This window comes from Limanda limanda, chromosome 21 (assembly GCF_963576545.1).
Source record: "Limanda limanda chromosome 21, fLimLim1.1, whole genome shotgun sequence".
Classification (NCBI taxonomy): domain Eukaryota; kingdom Metazoa; phylum Chordata; class Actinopteri; order Pleuronectiformes; family Pleuronectidae; genus Limanda; species Limanda limanda.
The window spans coordinates 11,692,738-11,710,511 of NC_083656.1; the positions used below are offsets into that span (position 1 = coordinate 11,692,738).

Consider the following 17,774-nt stretch of genomic DNA (forward strand, 5'->3'; position numbering starts at 1 on the left):
AAAAAGCTAATTTAATTTTATAATGATCATTGAGCTCCACTTAACTGCAGCACTGACCTTGACCTCAACAGAGATGTGAGAACACTCGATCCTCATGGTGTCGGCTGATGAGATATTTTTGCATGGTTTTCAAATATTACATATTTGTTATGCAGCTAATGCGAGCCCAGCAAATCTTTCATAAAAGACACAACCTTGAAAGCTAAAATACTAAAAAGCCTCTCGAGTAAAATATGTGAATGTGCTGACTAACTACTGTTCCTCTCATTTTGGATCAGTACAATTAACAGTAGCTAATACTGCATGAATATGTAAAATAAATATGGTACATCTTCTCTCAGTCTTTTTGCCACCAGTGGAGTCGTCCCCTGTTGGTCATTTGAGAGAATAAAGGTTTCAAGCACTTTCGCATTTGCTTCACTTTCCGGTCTTGGAGTCTATGTCCATTATAATTTACAATCTGGGGAGCTAGACTGTTTTTTAGGCAGGAGCAGTATCATCCTGGGGTCTCAACTGGTTCTCTCTTGACATTCGGGTTATTCATTTACAATCTGCTTTTGTTAGTTTTCTCTCAGGCTCATATGGGTTCATATTGGGAAGCAAAGGTGTGTGTCTCACTCACTGACTGTAAAAGGCTCATCAGAGTTTACAGATACGATTGGCTGAGTGGAATCATGTGATATGATTTACAATGCATGCAACAGTTATCTGAATTTCCCTGGTTCCTTAACCAGTGCTGCAAAGGCTAGAAAAGCTTAATGGTTAAAACATATAAATTTTGTCATAATTTGACAATTCTCACAATCGGCTTTAGGTGCAGGTACAGGACAGCGTCTGGACTGGACTGATGAATGCCTATAAATGACTGCTGCTCTACAGAATCGTGACCCTTGCTCAAAAGAGAGAAAACAGTTAAAACAGCTTGACACAATTCACTCTGTGACTAAGCACATGGACGAGACATTAAAATCAATCAATATTGTCTCTGTCTCAATCAATATTGTCAGATTGGGATTTTTTCATTCTAATACAATGTAACTGCCTCAATGCTCTGTGTTGCCCACAGAGCCGCACATATAGAAACACACATAAAAGCAGCCCCCACCCCCTCAGTCCCTCCAGCAATCTGTCTTTACTTATTCCCATTGTTGTGTCTCACTCTATTCCAAACATCCATTGTTAGTGAAATCCATTTTCTCAAACACATTCCCATCGGATTAAAGTTAATTTATATCACCCTCTGTTGTTATCCCCTAATAATCTTCTTTTGCCATAGTTGTTGACATTTTTGGTCAAACAGCTCAGGCAGTTGTTTACTCCTCTCTAATTCACCTGGGGGTAACTTTGAACTGGAACTGAGCTCCACAGCAAGCGTCATTGAAGCATCGGCCAAGTCTTCAGGTCCCAGGTCTGACTCTGATTTAACCAGAAGAGACTCTGGATCAAACTCTATTAAACAAACAAGCCGGGCAGGTTTCTCATTATACTCCTCCAATGTAAATCCCACATGTAGAGAGTGAACAGAGTTTATCAATAATGTCAAAGCTGGTGAATGTGGTCATATGTGCAGGAGTCCCTGAAAAGACTGGTGAGACTTCAAGGAACCAGTTGGATTTCCAGTGGAACTCGCAGAGACTGTGAAGAGATATAACCTCACTTCACTTGTCCCATATATTCTGGCTCGCCTCATTTAGAAGACAGCTAGCTCGATGCCCACTCCTCTATCTGAATCCGTCCCGTTTTTTAATAGATCTTCAGAGCCTTTACTCATCAGTGATTCATGAAATTAATGTCTCTCTTTCCAGTGATTAATAACTAATGGGCTGAGAGGAGCTGAATTCATTAATTATGAAATGGAGAAAATGAGCCCTGCAAATATCACTTTTGATTGATGAGTTCTGGAAGAGCAGCCAAGCACACAGCCCGCACTGTAGATTATAAACTAATCCTACTTTACTGGAAAATCTCTCTCAGCTCTTTATGTGGTAGTACGCATATGCTTTACTGTAATTCACACTCCACGTGAATATTGCCGCCCGGCTAACTTGCGTTTGTACTCTGTTAGATAAACACTGTGCACATACTGTAAACTTTTACATTTCTCCCACTCACCTTCGCTGATGCAATCCCACAATTGTCAATGTTAACTTTCCTCTCCCCTCCGCAGCGTGTAACTGTAACCTTCACGCCCGTCGCTGTCGATTCAACATGGAGCTGTACAAGCTGTCGGGGAGGAAGAGCGGAGGAGTGTGTATGAACTGCCGCCACAACACCGCGGGACGCCACTGCCACTACTGCAAGGAGGGCTTCTACAGAGACATGGCCAGAACCATCACTCACCGACGAGCGTGCAAAGGTGAGTCCGACAAGATGTCACACACTTGAGCGCAGTATTATGCAGGACGCACATAAATGCATCGAAGGCTTCATTCCACAGGCTGCTCACTCATTCCTAATGGGCTGACGTCATGGATTGCCGAACTGCATTGTGGTTCCATTGCATTGCGTTGTTCTTGTCTTCAAGTTTTCACGCAGCAATGCAGGCACCAGCCAATCAGATTGTGGTAAAACAAATGCTCAAGCGCAGATGTAAGCCAATCAGAGCACATTAATGCGAAAGAGGAGGCTGCTGGTGAATCTGGTCAGCGTTCATTTAACTGTGGATTTTAGTTCCTGTGTACTTGCATCGCACTGATAGCCAGCAGAGCATGTTTGAGCGAAATTGCTATGTTGTGTGTCCAAATCATAAAACATTGATTGCTTTTATAACTACGGTTTGGCTAGCACCAGTAAGTGTCAGGAACATCCATCGTCAAATGCTAACACAATGCACACGTGAATTCAGCATTAATGCTTTGAGTTTTGTCAATACTTAACTTTTTGAAGGGTATTGTAACGATTTTTATCTTAACGCTGAGTAATTTTGTAAAATACCTCTTTGAAATCCCATGCAGTTAAGCAGTAGACGGGCTGGTCGATAGGAGTAGCTGCTAGCTCCATGACTTCAAATTTTCCAAAGGCAACAATAGACTGCATTTAAAGATGGCCGACATTTCTGCTCCTCAAAAGTAAAGCCAAAGTGTTTCGATTGCCCCCTGGTGGCTGGCTGCAGTATAGGTCATGGACCAAAATAAAATAAAAACTTAGTAGGTCTTAACATCAAATACCGTTCTCTCAAGGAGGATTTCTGTGATATAGTTGGTTGGTTTTAATGAGTTATTTGATGCAATAAAAACGGATTTTAACGTTACGACCTACAGCTGAGACTGACTCAGAGGAAGCAGAGCTGCGTCATCCATCTTTATAAACAGTCCACGGCTATTAACGACTTTACAAACACTAATAACTATCCAGTTCATCTTCTGCTGTCAGAAACATAGAGCAGAAGTATTTTTCCCGGAAAGTATTACCAATTTCTTTGTGTTTACAATAACTAATTTAAAAGGTGCTCATGGACGAGAATCACTTTTGCGTTGTATCAATCAGTAATAGAGTAGCAAAATGAATATTTATTTACGTGAGACTGTCAGAGATTATTACTTTAAGCGCAGTTTGACTTTTCATTTGGCAACAGGCTGTGCTAAATGTTTACAACACGTCCAAACAACAGCAGAGTGAGATGTCCTAACCTGACTAATACCCGTGTAATCATGTCATTTCGCAGAAAGTGCAAAAGGAGTTACCGGTTGTGATTGGAAACATACATGGTCGCGGTAACTTTCAATAAAAATATCAGCATGTCTCACTTGCCATACCATAGCACAGAGAAACAAATTGATACCGAGCCTGAAGCGTTCCTGGCTGCTCCCCCAAATGTTTCCCCATACACCACACACCACATAATATTATCACTTAACCGAGGCATTCCTCATGGAAAATGTATTTTACCCCTTTTATTATTTCACATTTGCAGTGAATATTTTTCAGCCTGATATTATGCTGGAAGCCTTTCGCTCCTCTCCCTGGACTCAATAATAACACGAGTTTCCTGTACTTGTTGCTCAGGAAAATATTCAAATCAATAGCAGAGAGGGAGTGTTCTCCATCCTGTTGATCCCGATGAAGGTAAAAAAAAAAAAATCACTTCCAGAAGTTTGAAAAAAAACCCAGCATGGGTTGGAGCTGCCAAACCCTTACAGCCGTGAAGATCTTTTGCCCGAAATTTCATGGCGAGAATCTCCCCCTGGCTTCCTCTCAGTTTTCCCTCTGCAGCCGACCCAAGCTGTAACCCAACACCGGGAGGTTTTCAAATGGCATGATATCAAGCCGCAGTTGCCCATGTTAGTTGCACTGAGATGTCGAGCCATTCATCACATAATGGCAAGAGCCTCACTATGACTTGGTCACATACCTCAAAACTGAAGTCATCTGACCTGTTACTGCACCGAAACACTGAGTGAAAGAGATCCGCCTTAATCCTGACACGAGATCGGTCCCTGAGACGTGTGCAAATTGTTCCCTCATCTTCCATTTCCTGCAATACCTGGAGGTGCGGTGCTTTCACACAAATGCACCCCCCCTGTGACACAACAACGTGTCCTTATCAAAGCCCAGGGATCAGGTGGTAAACAGTTTATCACCCTGCTGCACAAAGGGCCCAGATGTGACGGAAATGAAAGCTGAAAAAGCCTCTGCAGAGCGGCTGACTCGATGATTGATCAGAGCAATTCCGCCGCCTTATAGGAGCCGTCATTTTCCTTTGCCTCAGCCCTCACGCCCTCTGTTCATCTCCATGTCCCATGATTGCTTTATAACCACTCTCTCATCTTCCGCCTCGACTCCTGCCTTCTTTCGACGTGACAACACCACTTTTTTCTCTTCCCCCTGACTTTCTTCTCAAGGCCTGATTTTCGCTCCCCTCCAGGTTTTATCTCCATGTGTCAGGGTCAAGATAAAGGTCAGAGGTGGGCTACGGCTAAAGGGGGTGAGTCTCACCTCTGAAATGGAGTTACGACAATAAAACACAGGTGTTTTCCGAGGCCGAGACAGGAGTGCGGAGGGCTGGGGGGGGGGGGGGGGTAGTGCAGCTCCGAGAGGATGAATGGGCCATGTCTGTTTCTAATCAAACCTGCTTTAGCTGAGTGTCAGTGCACAATCTGAGGAGAACGCAAAAAGGCAGAAACCACCTCACTCCTGCCTATCACCTCCACCACTTCACAACCTCCTGAGTGCATCTAACACACTCTCCATCTTCCTGGGTCAGTACCAATGTCCCAATTCTAAGTGAATCGGCAGGGCTCCAGGTCTGCAGCTCAAATCTCCATCGTTGTTTCAAAAAGAGTTTGAAGCCAAATAAATGTTTCTTGAAACACAGTTCAGATCAAACGGACTGGTGGCTTCTACAGCAGCATATAACATTGTTTTAACACTTCACAGCTTAAATCTATCGTGCAGGGTTACAATATTGTGGCTGATAATCAAAATATACATTCAGAACATATTACAACGCTGCTGGATTTAATATAAGCATGAAGATGCGATCCAAATTACACATTGTTTGAATTTAATCTGAGAAGTGGAGCAGCCGTATTGACAGTTTGAGATTAACAGTCCTTCAACAAAGTGTTATTACCTTAAATAACAAAATAATGCCTACATCTAATACAAAAAACATCTCTTCAACCAATAAAACCTTAACTATTGTATTTATTTTCTCAATAAACTAGACATTAATCACTGTAAAATTATGTGTTTTCTCCAAAAGCAGACTGCAAATAACACAATCCTCAGCAAATGTGGAAACTGCCAAATAACTGCAGACAAAGAGCAGTCCCTGCAAGTACTTAAGCCCGCGTGCACACACAGACTCGCACAAAGCAACACACACACATCAGTTAAACTGCGCAAACGCCTGTCAGAGGACTACAAATCCCAACACGGTGCCTGTCAGGTCTGCAGTCGCACAGGCTTGAAAAGTCATCAACATCTGAGGACGTTTTTACTGCTTCTTAACTGGCCCGAGCCCCTGCACATAAAACTTCAGGACCCCCCCCTCCCCACCCACCCAACCCAACACCCCCCTCCACCGTCCTACCCCTCACATGTAGCCCCTTCAGATCTGGTGTTTGCTGCTTGTTTACTCAAAGACGTGGACATTCGCCGCAAATCTAAAATTGTGAAGTGGACGTGAGACTCCCGTCTTCGTTTGACTCTGCCCCTGGATCGCGTGGGTCGTCCGTGCTGCTCCGAGATCAGACGGGAAACAATGGCTTATCGTTCCTCCTGCTGTGCCACGTCTTGACAGGCATGACAGACCGACACCAGACTCGTATCAGACGGATCAAATAACCGGGGGTTTATCCCACATGTGTGCTTTAACACTGAACACATCACGGCACGGGCAAGAGTAAACCTCAAATCAAACACGTCTGAGATTATTTAATTTTGACAAATCTAGCTTGTTTACTCTGCAGACCCGACTAATCAGCTGGGTTTCATTAGGAAGTCTTAAGACGTAAACTCCAGGAATGCCACAGATTCCCAAAACGCGGCAGCAGGGAACGAAAGCCAGGTTCCATCTGGAGGCTGATGAATGAGGGTGAGGGGTGGTGGAGGTGAGGGTATGTGCATAACGTGGCTGGCACCGAGTGGCAGGCAGATGGTGCGGAGACCCTTTCTTGACTTGACCTCTGGCATCCATCTCAATCCCGCGTCTCACCCCTGCCAGATGCAGATGTGTCCTCCCCTCGAGGTCGGTCAGGAACCGCTCACCCAGTGTCAGCGGAGCTTGAGTTTCCTGGTTCCGGGGCCTGCGTGACTGAAACGGTTGGGATTTTGCACGCTAAGGCATCAGATTTACGTCTCCTTGCACGGCTTCAAACAGAGCGCGGCCACTTTGACACCTGTGGACCGGTTGGCCTTGCCCGGAAAAGGGCGAACATGTTTCTGAAGATCTGAGCTGCGGCTAATCCCCCCCCTCAACCCCTCCACCCTGCTGCCAGATGCACACGATCACTCCTGGGTCAGTTTTGGGGCGTTTCAAACCCTCCCGTCGCCCAGTCAACAGGTGGTAAGGTCCTCTGGCTTTCCTCTGTTTTTAGCGGCTAAAGAAAATGTCCCGACACAAGTAAACACATTCACAGTTCCTTCAAGTGGTGGGAAGAAACTGTGGCATGTTGGCAGCTGCCTCTCTCTCCCTGGCAAGCTCTTCAGCAAACTGTTGGGTTACAGGGTTTTCCCCCGACCAAGTGTCAATTTTGCCTTTCTTGTCTTTTCATGATGAGCTCGGACGATTAGAGCGATCGCGTTACAGTCTCATCGCTCTACATTTGCTGACGTTTTCCAAAGAATAAGATTTAAATTAAGGAGCGGCACAAAGTTCAACTTTAATTTCACTGTTTGTTCTATTTCTGTAGCGACTGCACCAGAAGAAGAGTTTTTTACTGTGTGTCACGGAGGCATTTGTCTTCCTGTCAAATGTTAATAATAATAGCAATAATATAATTTATAGAGCGCGTATTAAACACAAAGTACAAACTGCTGCACAACGAGAAATTAAAGGGGTTAAATGCCTCATATATCAATGATAATGGAGATAATGATAATAGAGATAGAGGCAATAATAACGTGGTACCACCAAGTAAATACAGGAATATTTAATATCTTAACTATGTGTTTATATAATAGCGTCAGTTTGTTTGAATTCACTAGCTTTTTGCTGCTGAGCTCACCATAGGCTCTGTTTGGAATACTCTCTCGTCTTCTCGTCTTTGACGCTCTCAGACATGCTCTCTCGCTCCGATTCTCTCGTGCATCTTGTAAAACTTTTCAGGATTCAGACCAGCGCTCCAGCCCTCTCTCATTTAACAGCTCTTAAAACCCCAAAAAGCCTCACAACGCTTAAGGTGGCTTGAATAAATCGCCGAGAAACCAGCAAACCTCGTAAAAGTCTCGGCAAAGCGAGGCGACCGGAGCGTTGTTTGTTGCTGTTGGCCTTTGCCGGGCATCGACTGAACTTTTGGGGAAGTGATGAAACGGCACAGAGCGTGTGTCCCCAGGTGCTGCTCTCAGCTTCAGGAGAGCGGAAACAAGCAAAGAGCAGTCTGCCTTTATGGGTCCCCTGACAGTGATGCACTACATGCATCACCCCATTCACCTGAGCATCTCTCCGTTGTTTTACCTGTCCCCTGCTCTCTTCTACTTTCACACATGAATTCTCTCTCTTTTTCACACAAACAGGTATACATGCTGTGCTTTCAGTGTTTCTCCTTGCAAAGAACAGGGGAATAAAGAGCACAGATGTAAATGCATGGGAGCTTGCGTGTCCTTTAGCCATTCAGATCTGAAACATTTGACCAGATTCTACTTAATATCCTCAAATAATTAATGGATTATGAATTTATTTTCTCCCCCCGCCCCAGCCTGTGACTGCCACCCTGTGGGCGCAGCAGGCAAGACGTGCAACCAGACCACTGGACAGTGCCCCTGCAAGGACGGCGTCACCGGCATCACCTGCAACCGCTGCGCCAAGGGCTACCAGCAGAGTCGCTCACCTGTGGCCCCCTGCATCAGTGAGTGACTCAAACACACACACGCACACACACACACACACACACACACACAGTACAACTAAGTACCCTACTTGCTTTTAAATATACTTAAAGTTTTATAAGAAAAAGTGCACTTAAATGCACTTTTTATATTTCTCTACCAGTGATGCCGCTGCAGCAGGCGCACAGGGTTCTCATTGAACGAGGCAGCATTATATTACCTGTACGTTAAGATTACTTTTAGAAATATTTAAAAAACTATATAAACTATGTGAACATGTAACTAAATACATTCTAACAATGTAGTGGAGTAGAAAGTGCAGATATTTGCCGATGTAGTGGAGTACAAGTGAAAAGTACAAGAGTAAATATAGCTACATAATAAAATGAACTTAAGAAAAGTACCAGTAACCAAGTAAATGTACTTTGTGACATCTCACCACAGCACAGCACAGAGTTCCAGCAGAGTAGTGGACGGCTCTAACAGCAGCTCATACCCAAACTATGGAAATTGAGACACATAATTGAAAGCACACGTCCCTGTAGCCTGCAGTCGTCCTGGCCTCCTGACAGGCACACCCAACCCGATCTCCGCTCTGCATACACAGGACATGTGTTCTGTGGGTTTGCACGGCCACTGAAACTGAAACGATAATGTCACTGAGAACTCCCCAAAACATGCAGGAGCAGAGGGACGAGATCAGACTATGACAGAGAAGAGAGTGAGGGGGTGAAGGGGAATCTTTCTCAGAGTTCTTGTTGGTCATTGCTCCACTCGCTGTCAACAGTGTGTCGTGCGATGTGTGTGTGTGTGTGTGTGAGTGCTTGCTTGTACTGTAGTAGCTGTAGTTTGCATGCAGGCCACACAGCTTTTTAATTTCCTGTGACAAGCATGTGTGTGTGTGTGTGTGAGCGTGTGTGTGTGTGCGTGTGAGCGTGCATGTCGGTTGCGAAACTACCCAGTGCCCCCGCCACATGCATGCATAATAGAGGGTAACTTTCCACCACACTGTGTGCCAGGCGGTACGGGCACACGTTGCGCTCACAAGACAAACCTCAACCCAAGCCACCACCACCGTGCCGCCCAGCGCCGTCCCAAGCTCTGTCACACCGTGCCACATGGTGTCATGTCCTTTCTCTCACATGCGGCCCCGGAGCAGATGGCAGGGAGAGGTGAGCAGGGAGAAAACAATGGTCACAGACAGCAGACCCTCTAGTGAGAACAAGAAGAATTGCTGTATGCGCTTTTTACGTTACATTAACGCGCATTTGCATCCTTTGCAAAGGGAGTTAATGAAAACTGTGTGTGTGTCAATATGGCCTCTTTGTGAGCGTCTCACCACCTATTGAGGCTCCTGGACCCCAAGACAGAAGACACGATCATTAAGCAGCCAATTAGTATGATGGCAGCAGCCCTCATCTGAATGATCCTTTCATCATCTGTCTGTCTTCACAAGATGTGGCCATGAGGGCACGGCGACTCAAAGTGGCTTCTAGCAGCTGCGCTTCCCTTCAGAAGGCTTCATGCCCTGGTTTGTTTTTGTTGGCAGGGTGTCCATAATTTCAGGGAGACAACTGCTGGGTTTGTTTTGTTTTTTTGCCTCACCACCCCTCCCACCTCAAACCCTCAATCTCCAAATCCAATCAAAGGCAGATCCTCCGGGTGGATCCTTAAGCCGGCGCTCCACTAACTCTGTTTAGGGTGAAGGCAGAGGGCCTGTTGTCAGCATTAGCATTTGTATTGGAAAGTTGCATACGATTAGAAGAGTGTGGTCCGGGAGGAATTCCACGAGGCACTTTTTAGTGTAGCCAGCGGGCAAAGCGAGGGAGGGCTGCATCTGTCTCAAGTTGATCCAAGCAAAATTGCCCCCTTTGCCATCTGTCTGTCTGTCTATACATGCTTGCATGGCGATTACACATCAGTGTTAACCCAGCCCCTGTTGGCGGAGGACACGGCTAATCCAGTGCAGCCACCTTTCCTTTTCAAATCTGTGTCAATCAAAGAACCGTGTGGCGCTTCTACTGAGTCTGACTCGAAACTTGAATTTGGTTCTCTGGCGTCCATTATTCTTTCCACTTATACCGTCTCCTGATCTTTCCATGCCCCAGAATGACAGTGAAACCGCCACATTAGTCAGTGGAATGTGTGATTTATTTGAGCCTGTCTTCCCTCTCACCACCAATAAGTATCCCTGTCACTCTGTCAATGTTTATCTAGCATGTCTGTCTGCAACGGCCCATGTGTTTTCATGTGCGTTGTCGATGTATGTCACAATCCAAACCTAACCTAACCCTAACCCTAACCCTACTGTAAGACAACCCCTGGTATTTTTCTCATATCGGGCGAAGACACTTCTGCTTCTCCTCAATACTTAGCTTATCCTTTGTATTTTGTTTTCAGGCAAATTCATATTTACACAAAACCATCTTGTACCCCCGTCGTTGGAGTTGCTTTTAATGAATTCCAATGCACTTCATTTCCTTCACCACACATGCACTTTTGGCCGACACTGAGCCACGTCACTCAGGCAGCACTTGAAAGGTATGGATTTACATTTAACCAATGAAATAACTTTGAATTTCTCCTGTGTGTGTTTCAGAAATCCCAGTGGCCAACCCCACAGCTGTGGTGAGCAGCACAGAGGAACCAGCAGGTTAGTCCCCGACTCTCTGAACCTCACCCATACGCACCGCCGCTTTATGAGAGGAACAAAAACATAATTTTTAATATTTCTGGACTGGACTTTTAAGGTGTGGGATAAATATTAATGGAGGGCGGGTCCCGCTTCTTTTGAAGTTGCGCGAGAGAGACAGAGTGCACTGGGGCCCAGCAGAATTTTTCCATTGTCTTAAAAACCTGTGTCCTTGGCAGTTTCCCCGACCGCTCGCCTCAAGTTAGTGGAGCCTCGCTGTGCTCAAAATATGGCTGCGACTTAAAGCCAAGGCCAGCGATAGGCAGCAGAGGTGATTAGTTACAGTTGAGACGGGGCATACGGAGGAAAGGAGAGTTTTGAGGCGTGAAAAGAGCGTTTGGCAAATGACTGCGGGGACATTTGCTCAGTCTCTCCCTCCAACTCTCCAATTTAGGCTCCGGTCAATTACCCTACCCTTATTTTTCATTCTGCGGCTATTCGGTTTCAGAAGTGGTGTTGATTTGGAAATGTTGATTCATTAGTAAGTTAATAACCATATATCATCACTCAGGCTCCAGATTGTACCCCCCACTTTGCTTCTCATACTCCACTGCACTATAGTTTCTTAGTTTTTATATAATTTCTCTTCTATAAATACACATTCTGTCTGAAAAGTCAGTATAAAAGCCTTTTGACTAATGGACGTCTTACTATTCAAAGGTGAAATACTGTGCAGTTAAAAGGGTCTGACTGAAAGGGTTCAAATATTTGTAATAGATGATAGTTACTTGGTTGCATACTCAAAGAACCACACAAAAACTGCAGAAAAGATGAAATATAATGGTATTAAATGAAACAAGTTGATTAACATTATTCGCATTTTGGCAAGAGTTAGACGAGAAGATAGATACATACATGTTACTACATGTTAAATGTTGCTATGCTAAGCTAACCGGTTGACATAGTATGAAGACTGGAACCCATCTTTATATGCAGTCTATGGTGATCGCTCATAAGTGGAGGCTGCTGTTCAAACGGTTCATGAATGACAATATAGTAAAGCACAGTTGTAATAAAATGAAATGGTTTTAATGAAAAAGGTCTAATTGATGACATTAAACACTAAAATGTCTTTATATCAGTTACATTTCATTATAGAATGTCATTTAAAGTGTTCCCTTAACAAATAACTTTCCACAATATCTAAAGATCCCTTTAAATATAAGTAGAAACTGATGGAAATTTGTTCATATCTGCAGATTCCTTCCTCATTTGTGACTTCTTATTCTTGTTCTGTTCTCCTCTCATTACTTGGGCCTGAGGATCTTTTTGGGGAAAAGAAATTGCACAGTCCGGACCATTCTTGTGTTTAATACTTCCCTGGGAAAATCCTACAGGGTCTTGGAACACAAGAGACGCTGATCGCCAATTCCCCTCAGGCTTTACTAAACAGACCAGAGCATTTCCCCCATCTTTCTCCTTCCTAAACTACCAAAGAACGAGCGTCACCATCACAGACCTAGGGCCCTAAAATGTTTTTTTGTGGAAGGGGCGGTGGATGTAATTTGTCCTTGTCATGGCACAGTGAAAGGGGCTCAAGGGAACTAGGGCGTCTCGAGCCCTGAAGCCAATTGTGCGTGGTTTTAGTGGGCCGGTCTTCTGGGTCAGTGGGCGATTCACAGAGCTTTTCCAGGTGAACAGCCAGCAGTAAGTGACTCTTCATGGGAAAACACAGAGGGTCCCCCAGTCAGCGTTTCACCACTGGTGTATACCTCCAGGCCTGCCACTGTATACCACATACATAGGAACACACACACACACACACATACGCACACTATGGCAGTGATCTAATGAAAGCCATACACATCCCATAGAAATGCATGCCTGTCACAGTTGCATGCACCCTTACATGATAATGATCTGCACATGAAACCACAAGCTCACTGTAATGAAAAAGACCTTTAGCAACACAATCATCACATCATGCATTCAAAGTGAATAATGTACAACACACACACACACACACACACACACACATACAGGCACACACACACACACAGGCACATATCCATCCATACCCACAACTTTTCACCTGTCCACATCTGCATCTTCGCTCATTGTTTTTGTTGACATCACCTCCAGGTTATTAGAAGCTGCTGTCTGTTCTCTCAATCTCCTCTTTCTTTTCTGTTCTGTTCTTTTCTGTTCTTTCCTTTCCTTGTCTCTCCTCTCTCAGACCAGCAAAATCTCAAGTGCTCTGATACACATCCAAGCCTTCTGGACATTTTTACTGGGCTCCTCGGGCCTCTGTTTCGTGCTCCTGCGCTCCCTCCACTGCTTTATCCGTCCTTTGCCACCAAAAAAATGGTTCATGCATCCCCAAAATCATAATTTCTCTCCCTTACGACCTCTTTTTTTTCTAATTGGGACAATTCATGTCCAGCAATTTTATTTGGTTTGCTTTGGAGAGCAATGTGACTGAATGGTTTTCCTTTTGAAGGCAATGAGAGGCCTGACCGCAGATACGAGTCCAGTGAGCAGCATGTGGCTTTTCAGTTTCACGCCCTGACATTCCAAGTGAGCAGCGCGGTCAGCTTCTCATGTCCCCTGACAAAAATATGATGGAAAACGACCATTTCATATTTTTTTTTTCTTTGACTTTGTGTTCTCCTCATAGTTTTGTAATTGAAATAAGTGGATCCAAAATTCTAAGGTTCATAAAACCCAGTGGCATCCAGTCAAGTACAGTAGAGCCGTACAAATGATCAACAGCGTCTCTCTGTCACGGCTCCAGAAGCTGTAACCATGAGCATGATTTCTAAAAACACACTGCCATGCTTTTAAATCTTTTATCAGGGATTTTCGTCAGAGATTTTGAACATGAGCACTTTCATCTGTCTTTGAAAGTTCATTGAATTTAGCGTGTCTTCTTTGTTCCCCTGTTCCCTCTGCTCTCAGCTCATGGAAAACAGTTTTCTGATCCCAGAGAATCAAAGCTTTCTAAATGTTGAGATGACAAAATAAATATTTCGCCATCATGAGAAAAGCAAAGCAGGAGAAATAATTACATGCATGTGCTTTCAAGGCTCTGGACTTCAAAGGGTTTTACTATCTGAATGAACTTATCTTCTACTTTCATGGTTTATTGATGGTGCATTTTTGAAGTCGTCATAATGAAATTCAGTTATTGTTGTTTTCGTCAAGTTTTAACTCAGGTTTCAGGTAAACGTTGAGTCTGGAGAGGATGTAGCTTTTCAAATCCTTGACTAGGAAATGGGACAGAATTGTTTCCAGTGCAGCCGGCCCACGCTGCGGCCCGACTTTGCTTGAAGAGCGGCCAGCTTGAAAAAGATGCATGCAGTTATTGATGACTAATCCAAACCAAGGCTGGGTTTAAGAGTCAGTCAAGGAGGGGATCTGAGAATGATCACTCAGCCAAGACGTCCATTTTAACTGTCACAATCATAATTGTAACACCTCATCACTGGCAGCTCCACCTATGAATGGTCAGCGGAGGTCATCTGTCCAATGTGTGGTCTCAGTCGTCACGCTGGCAGCCAGGGCCTATTCACATCCATCCAACCATGACCTGCGCCTACAACGCTCTGTCTTTACTCAAGACTGCTGAAAACATGTCAAACCAAACACTTTTGCTCCTCTGGTATGTTTCACTGGTCTCCCAGCACTCGGCTGTTTTAGGGGTTTGATGTGTGATTTGTTAGAAGTTGTATTTCAGCTCACAAAAACTGTTTTAGGGGTTTGATGTGTGATTTGTTAGAAGTTGTATTTCAGCTCACAAAAACTTAACCAAGCAGATCATTATCAATCCTGCTCCAGTTTCCTGTAGATATGTGATAATAAATGATAGACATTGCTGTAACGCTTACATCTTCATGCGTCGGCCTGTGTGTGTGTGTCCAGAAACAAGTTGATTTACTGTTGTCGATGCTGTTGAGTGTGTTTACTGGTGGTTTCACAGGACATAACACTTGGCGCCAGGCACTTTGTGTTACTAATGTTTGACAAGATATACAAGTATATAATATATTTACCATGATGACTCATAACACCACCCAGTGTTTCAGACCGTCTTGGACACGGCAGGCCAAATAGAACCAACGGTTTTGGGATGTATCATGATATTCATATATATATTTGTATGTGCTCTTTTTCAAATCTGTGCTGACATCCCCACATCATGAACCATTTGTGAATCACACATCACCTATCCTCTAATGTCCCTCTGCGGTTTCACAGTTATATGTGTGTGTGGGGGGGGTAGTGGGGGTAGGTAGGCGTGTCTCAGCCCTGTCTCAACATTTTTCTGATTTCCAAATAGAGACACTTCTACCAGAACTTGAGGGTGTGGTAACACTTCAAGAAGCCAAAGTACTGAATGTTTGGTGTCTTTCTTCTTCTTCACAGATTGTGAGTCCTATTGTAAACCAGTGAAGGGCAACCTGAAGATCAATATGAAGAAATATTGCAAGAAAGATTATGGTGAGAGAAAATAATTATTCAGCAGCAAGTAATAGATACACTGTATTGTGAGTAGGGATCTATACTGAGAGTTAAATTTTTTTATGAATGTGTTCACAGCGGTCCAAGTGAACGTCCTGGACATGGAGACCATTGGGGACTGGGCCAAGTTCTCCGTCAACGTGGTGTCTGTGTACAAGAGCCGCGGCGAGCCCCTGAAGCGAGGAGACAACATCCTGTGGGTACACATGAAGGACCTGGCCTGCAAATGCCCCAAGATCCAGATGAGCAAGCGCTTCTTGGTGATGGGCGGTAGCGACGGAGGAACGGGCCCAGGGGCGGGTCCAGGGGTTGGCACCGCGGGTGGTGCCGCCAGCACGGGGGCGGAGCGAGTGGGCCTGATGGCCGATAAGAACAGCCTGGTGATCCAGTGGAGGGACGTTTGGACGAGACGTCTGAGGAAGTTCCAGCGCAAAGAGAAGAAGGGGAAGTGCAGCAAAGCGTGATGAGAGAGCAGCGTCCATCCCTACCTCTTCCCCTCCCATTGCCCACCTTCATGGACCCTGACCACCTCCCTCCCCCTCCCCCATCACAGGAACACTGCGCATTACAAAGACTGCATGTACCCTCCCTGTTTTAAGGACTACATTTGTGTATATTGTATAATTATTTTGCCTTTTTATTTTTCAAGGTTTGTCTTTGTTATGTCACTCGTCTTTTCGTCCATTGGTTTGCCTTAAAAAGGGACCATTAAAAAGGGTATGAAGTGTAGGCAAAAGCAGACGCCATTCCCTCCTCCAGCGACGACAGCGGTAACGTCCACTCGTCGCCCAACTGCTCTTCTGTCACCTTGTTTCAGTTCTCACACATAAGATTCCACACTCACATTTCCATACTCCCAAGGATTTCATTGAACGGTTGAAGTTTGTCACTTCAGACACGGACTAATATCAGCGAAGAGATCAGCGCACACGCCCAGCTCGGCGGCCTCACGTTTCTTTGTTGAAACAAACTCGACTCGGATCCTTTCAAGCTGGTGCACCTGACAATTTTTCAACATTTGCTGTTAGAATGTTCATAACATGGGTCTTTACCGGCTCCAGGTGTCTGATGTAACTCATACGGTCTGTACCTACATGAAAGAAACACTCTTGTCCCTGTGAGGAACCAAGGGCTCCCTTTGTAGGGACGTTTTCCACAGCAAACCTCAGTAACACCACCACTGCTGCTGCCACCGGACAGTCCTCACAATATAAACATGTATTTGATGCAGCTGCTCAAAACAGAGTTTATATTCTTCGTGTGGCTATTTGTTATCACTTCCATACACCAGCCATATTTCTATTTGAAAATATAGCTTGTTTCATTTTTAAGCAGAGCAAAACTTGTTGGCATGTGTGAGTCATAATCCAGGCCTCTAGAGCTCAGCATCTAGTCCCTCTCATGAGTGCTTTATAAACTAATGTATCACCGACATGATTCATTGCCTGTCACTTGTTTTCTGGAAGAACGATTAAGCGGTGTGGACAAATGGCTGGAATTTCCGAACAATACCAATATATCATTTCCGAGGAGACTTTTCGCTTTATGGGTTGTGTCTTCCGCTGGGTAGTGGCCTCCCAGATGTTGCTGTGTGGCCACTGTCATTACTTTTGTCTTTACTTGTCTGACCATTTTTTTTTTCTTCATTTGTCTAGAGACTGGCAGGCTTTTGTTTGCCAAAATAAGAGATTGAAACGAGAGTTCCTTTTCATGCAGTAAAACGAAAACAAAGTTGCATAAACAACACAGTCGTGTTTTCCTCAAGCATATTTTGACAAAATGAACGAGGCTGGAAAAGTTTTTAGTGCTCACTGATTGTATTATGACATGAGAAGGTCATATTTCATTTCTCATGTGCTTTGTTATGTTTGCATGTTTGCGGTTTTTTGCTGGTCCATCAAAAACTTACAGTTAACAGAGAAAAAGAACCAAACCGACATGAGCATAGAGATCCAAAGGAAAACTCCCCTGGTCATCTTTCCCCCCCGACTTGCTTACCCAAACGAAGTCCCAGTCATCCTTTACCAAATAAGCATAGTCCGTTTTTTAATCCAATTAGGAGACTATGAAAGTCGGGACTAACGAAAACCACAGAGACCCGTTTGGTGGCTCTTAAGCTTTTCTATCTGCC

At 44.5% G+C, this 17,774-nt stretch overlaps 1 protein-coding gene across 1 annotated transcript in view; it reads left to right on the forward strand.

The window, feature by feature from the left end:
• ntn2 (netrin 2) overlaps positions 1 to 16,107 on the forward strand; it is a 28,571-nt gene extending 12,464 nt beyond the window's left edge. The window contains exons 2-6 of the mRNA XM_061095303.1: positions 2,168 to 2,356; positions 8,361 to 8,510; positions 11,090 to 11,143; positions 15,548 to 15,622; positions 15,722 to 16,107. Coding sequence (XP_060951286.1) covers positions 2,168 to 2,356; positions 8,361 to 8,510; positions 11,090 to 11,143; positions 15,548 to 15,622; positions 15,722 to 16,107 — 854 coding nt within the window. The remainder of the gene's footprint in view (positions 1 to 2,167; positions 2,357 to 8,360; positions 8,511 to 11,089; positions 11,144 to 15,547; positions 15,623 to 15,721) is intronic.
• The last annotated feature ends 1,667 nt before the right edge of the window (positions 16,108 to 17,774 follow it).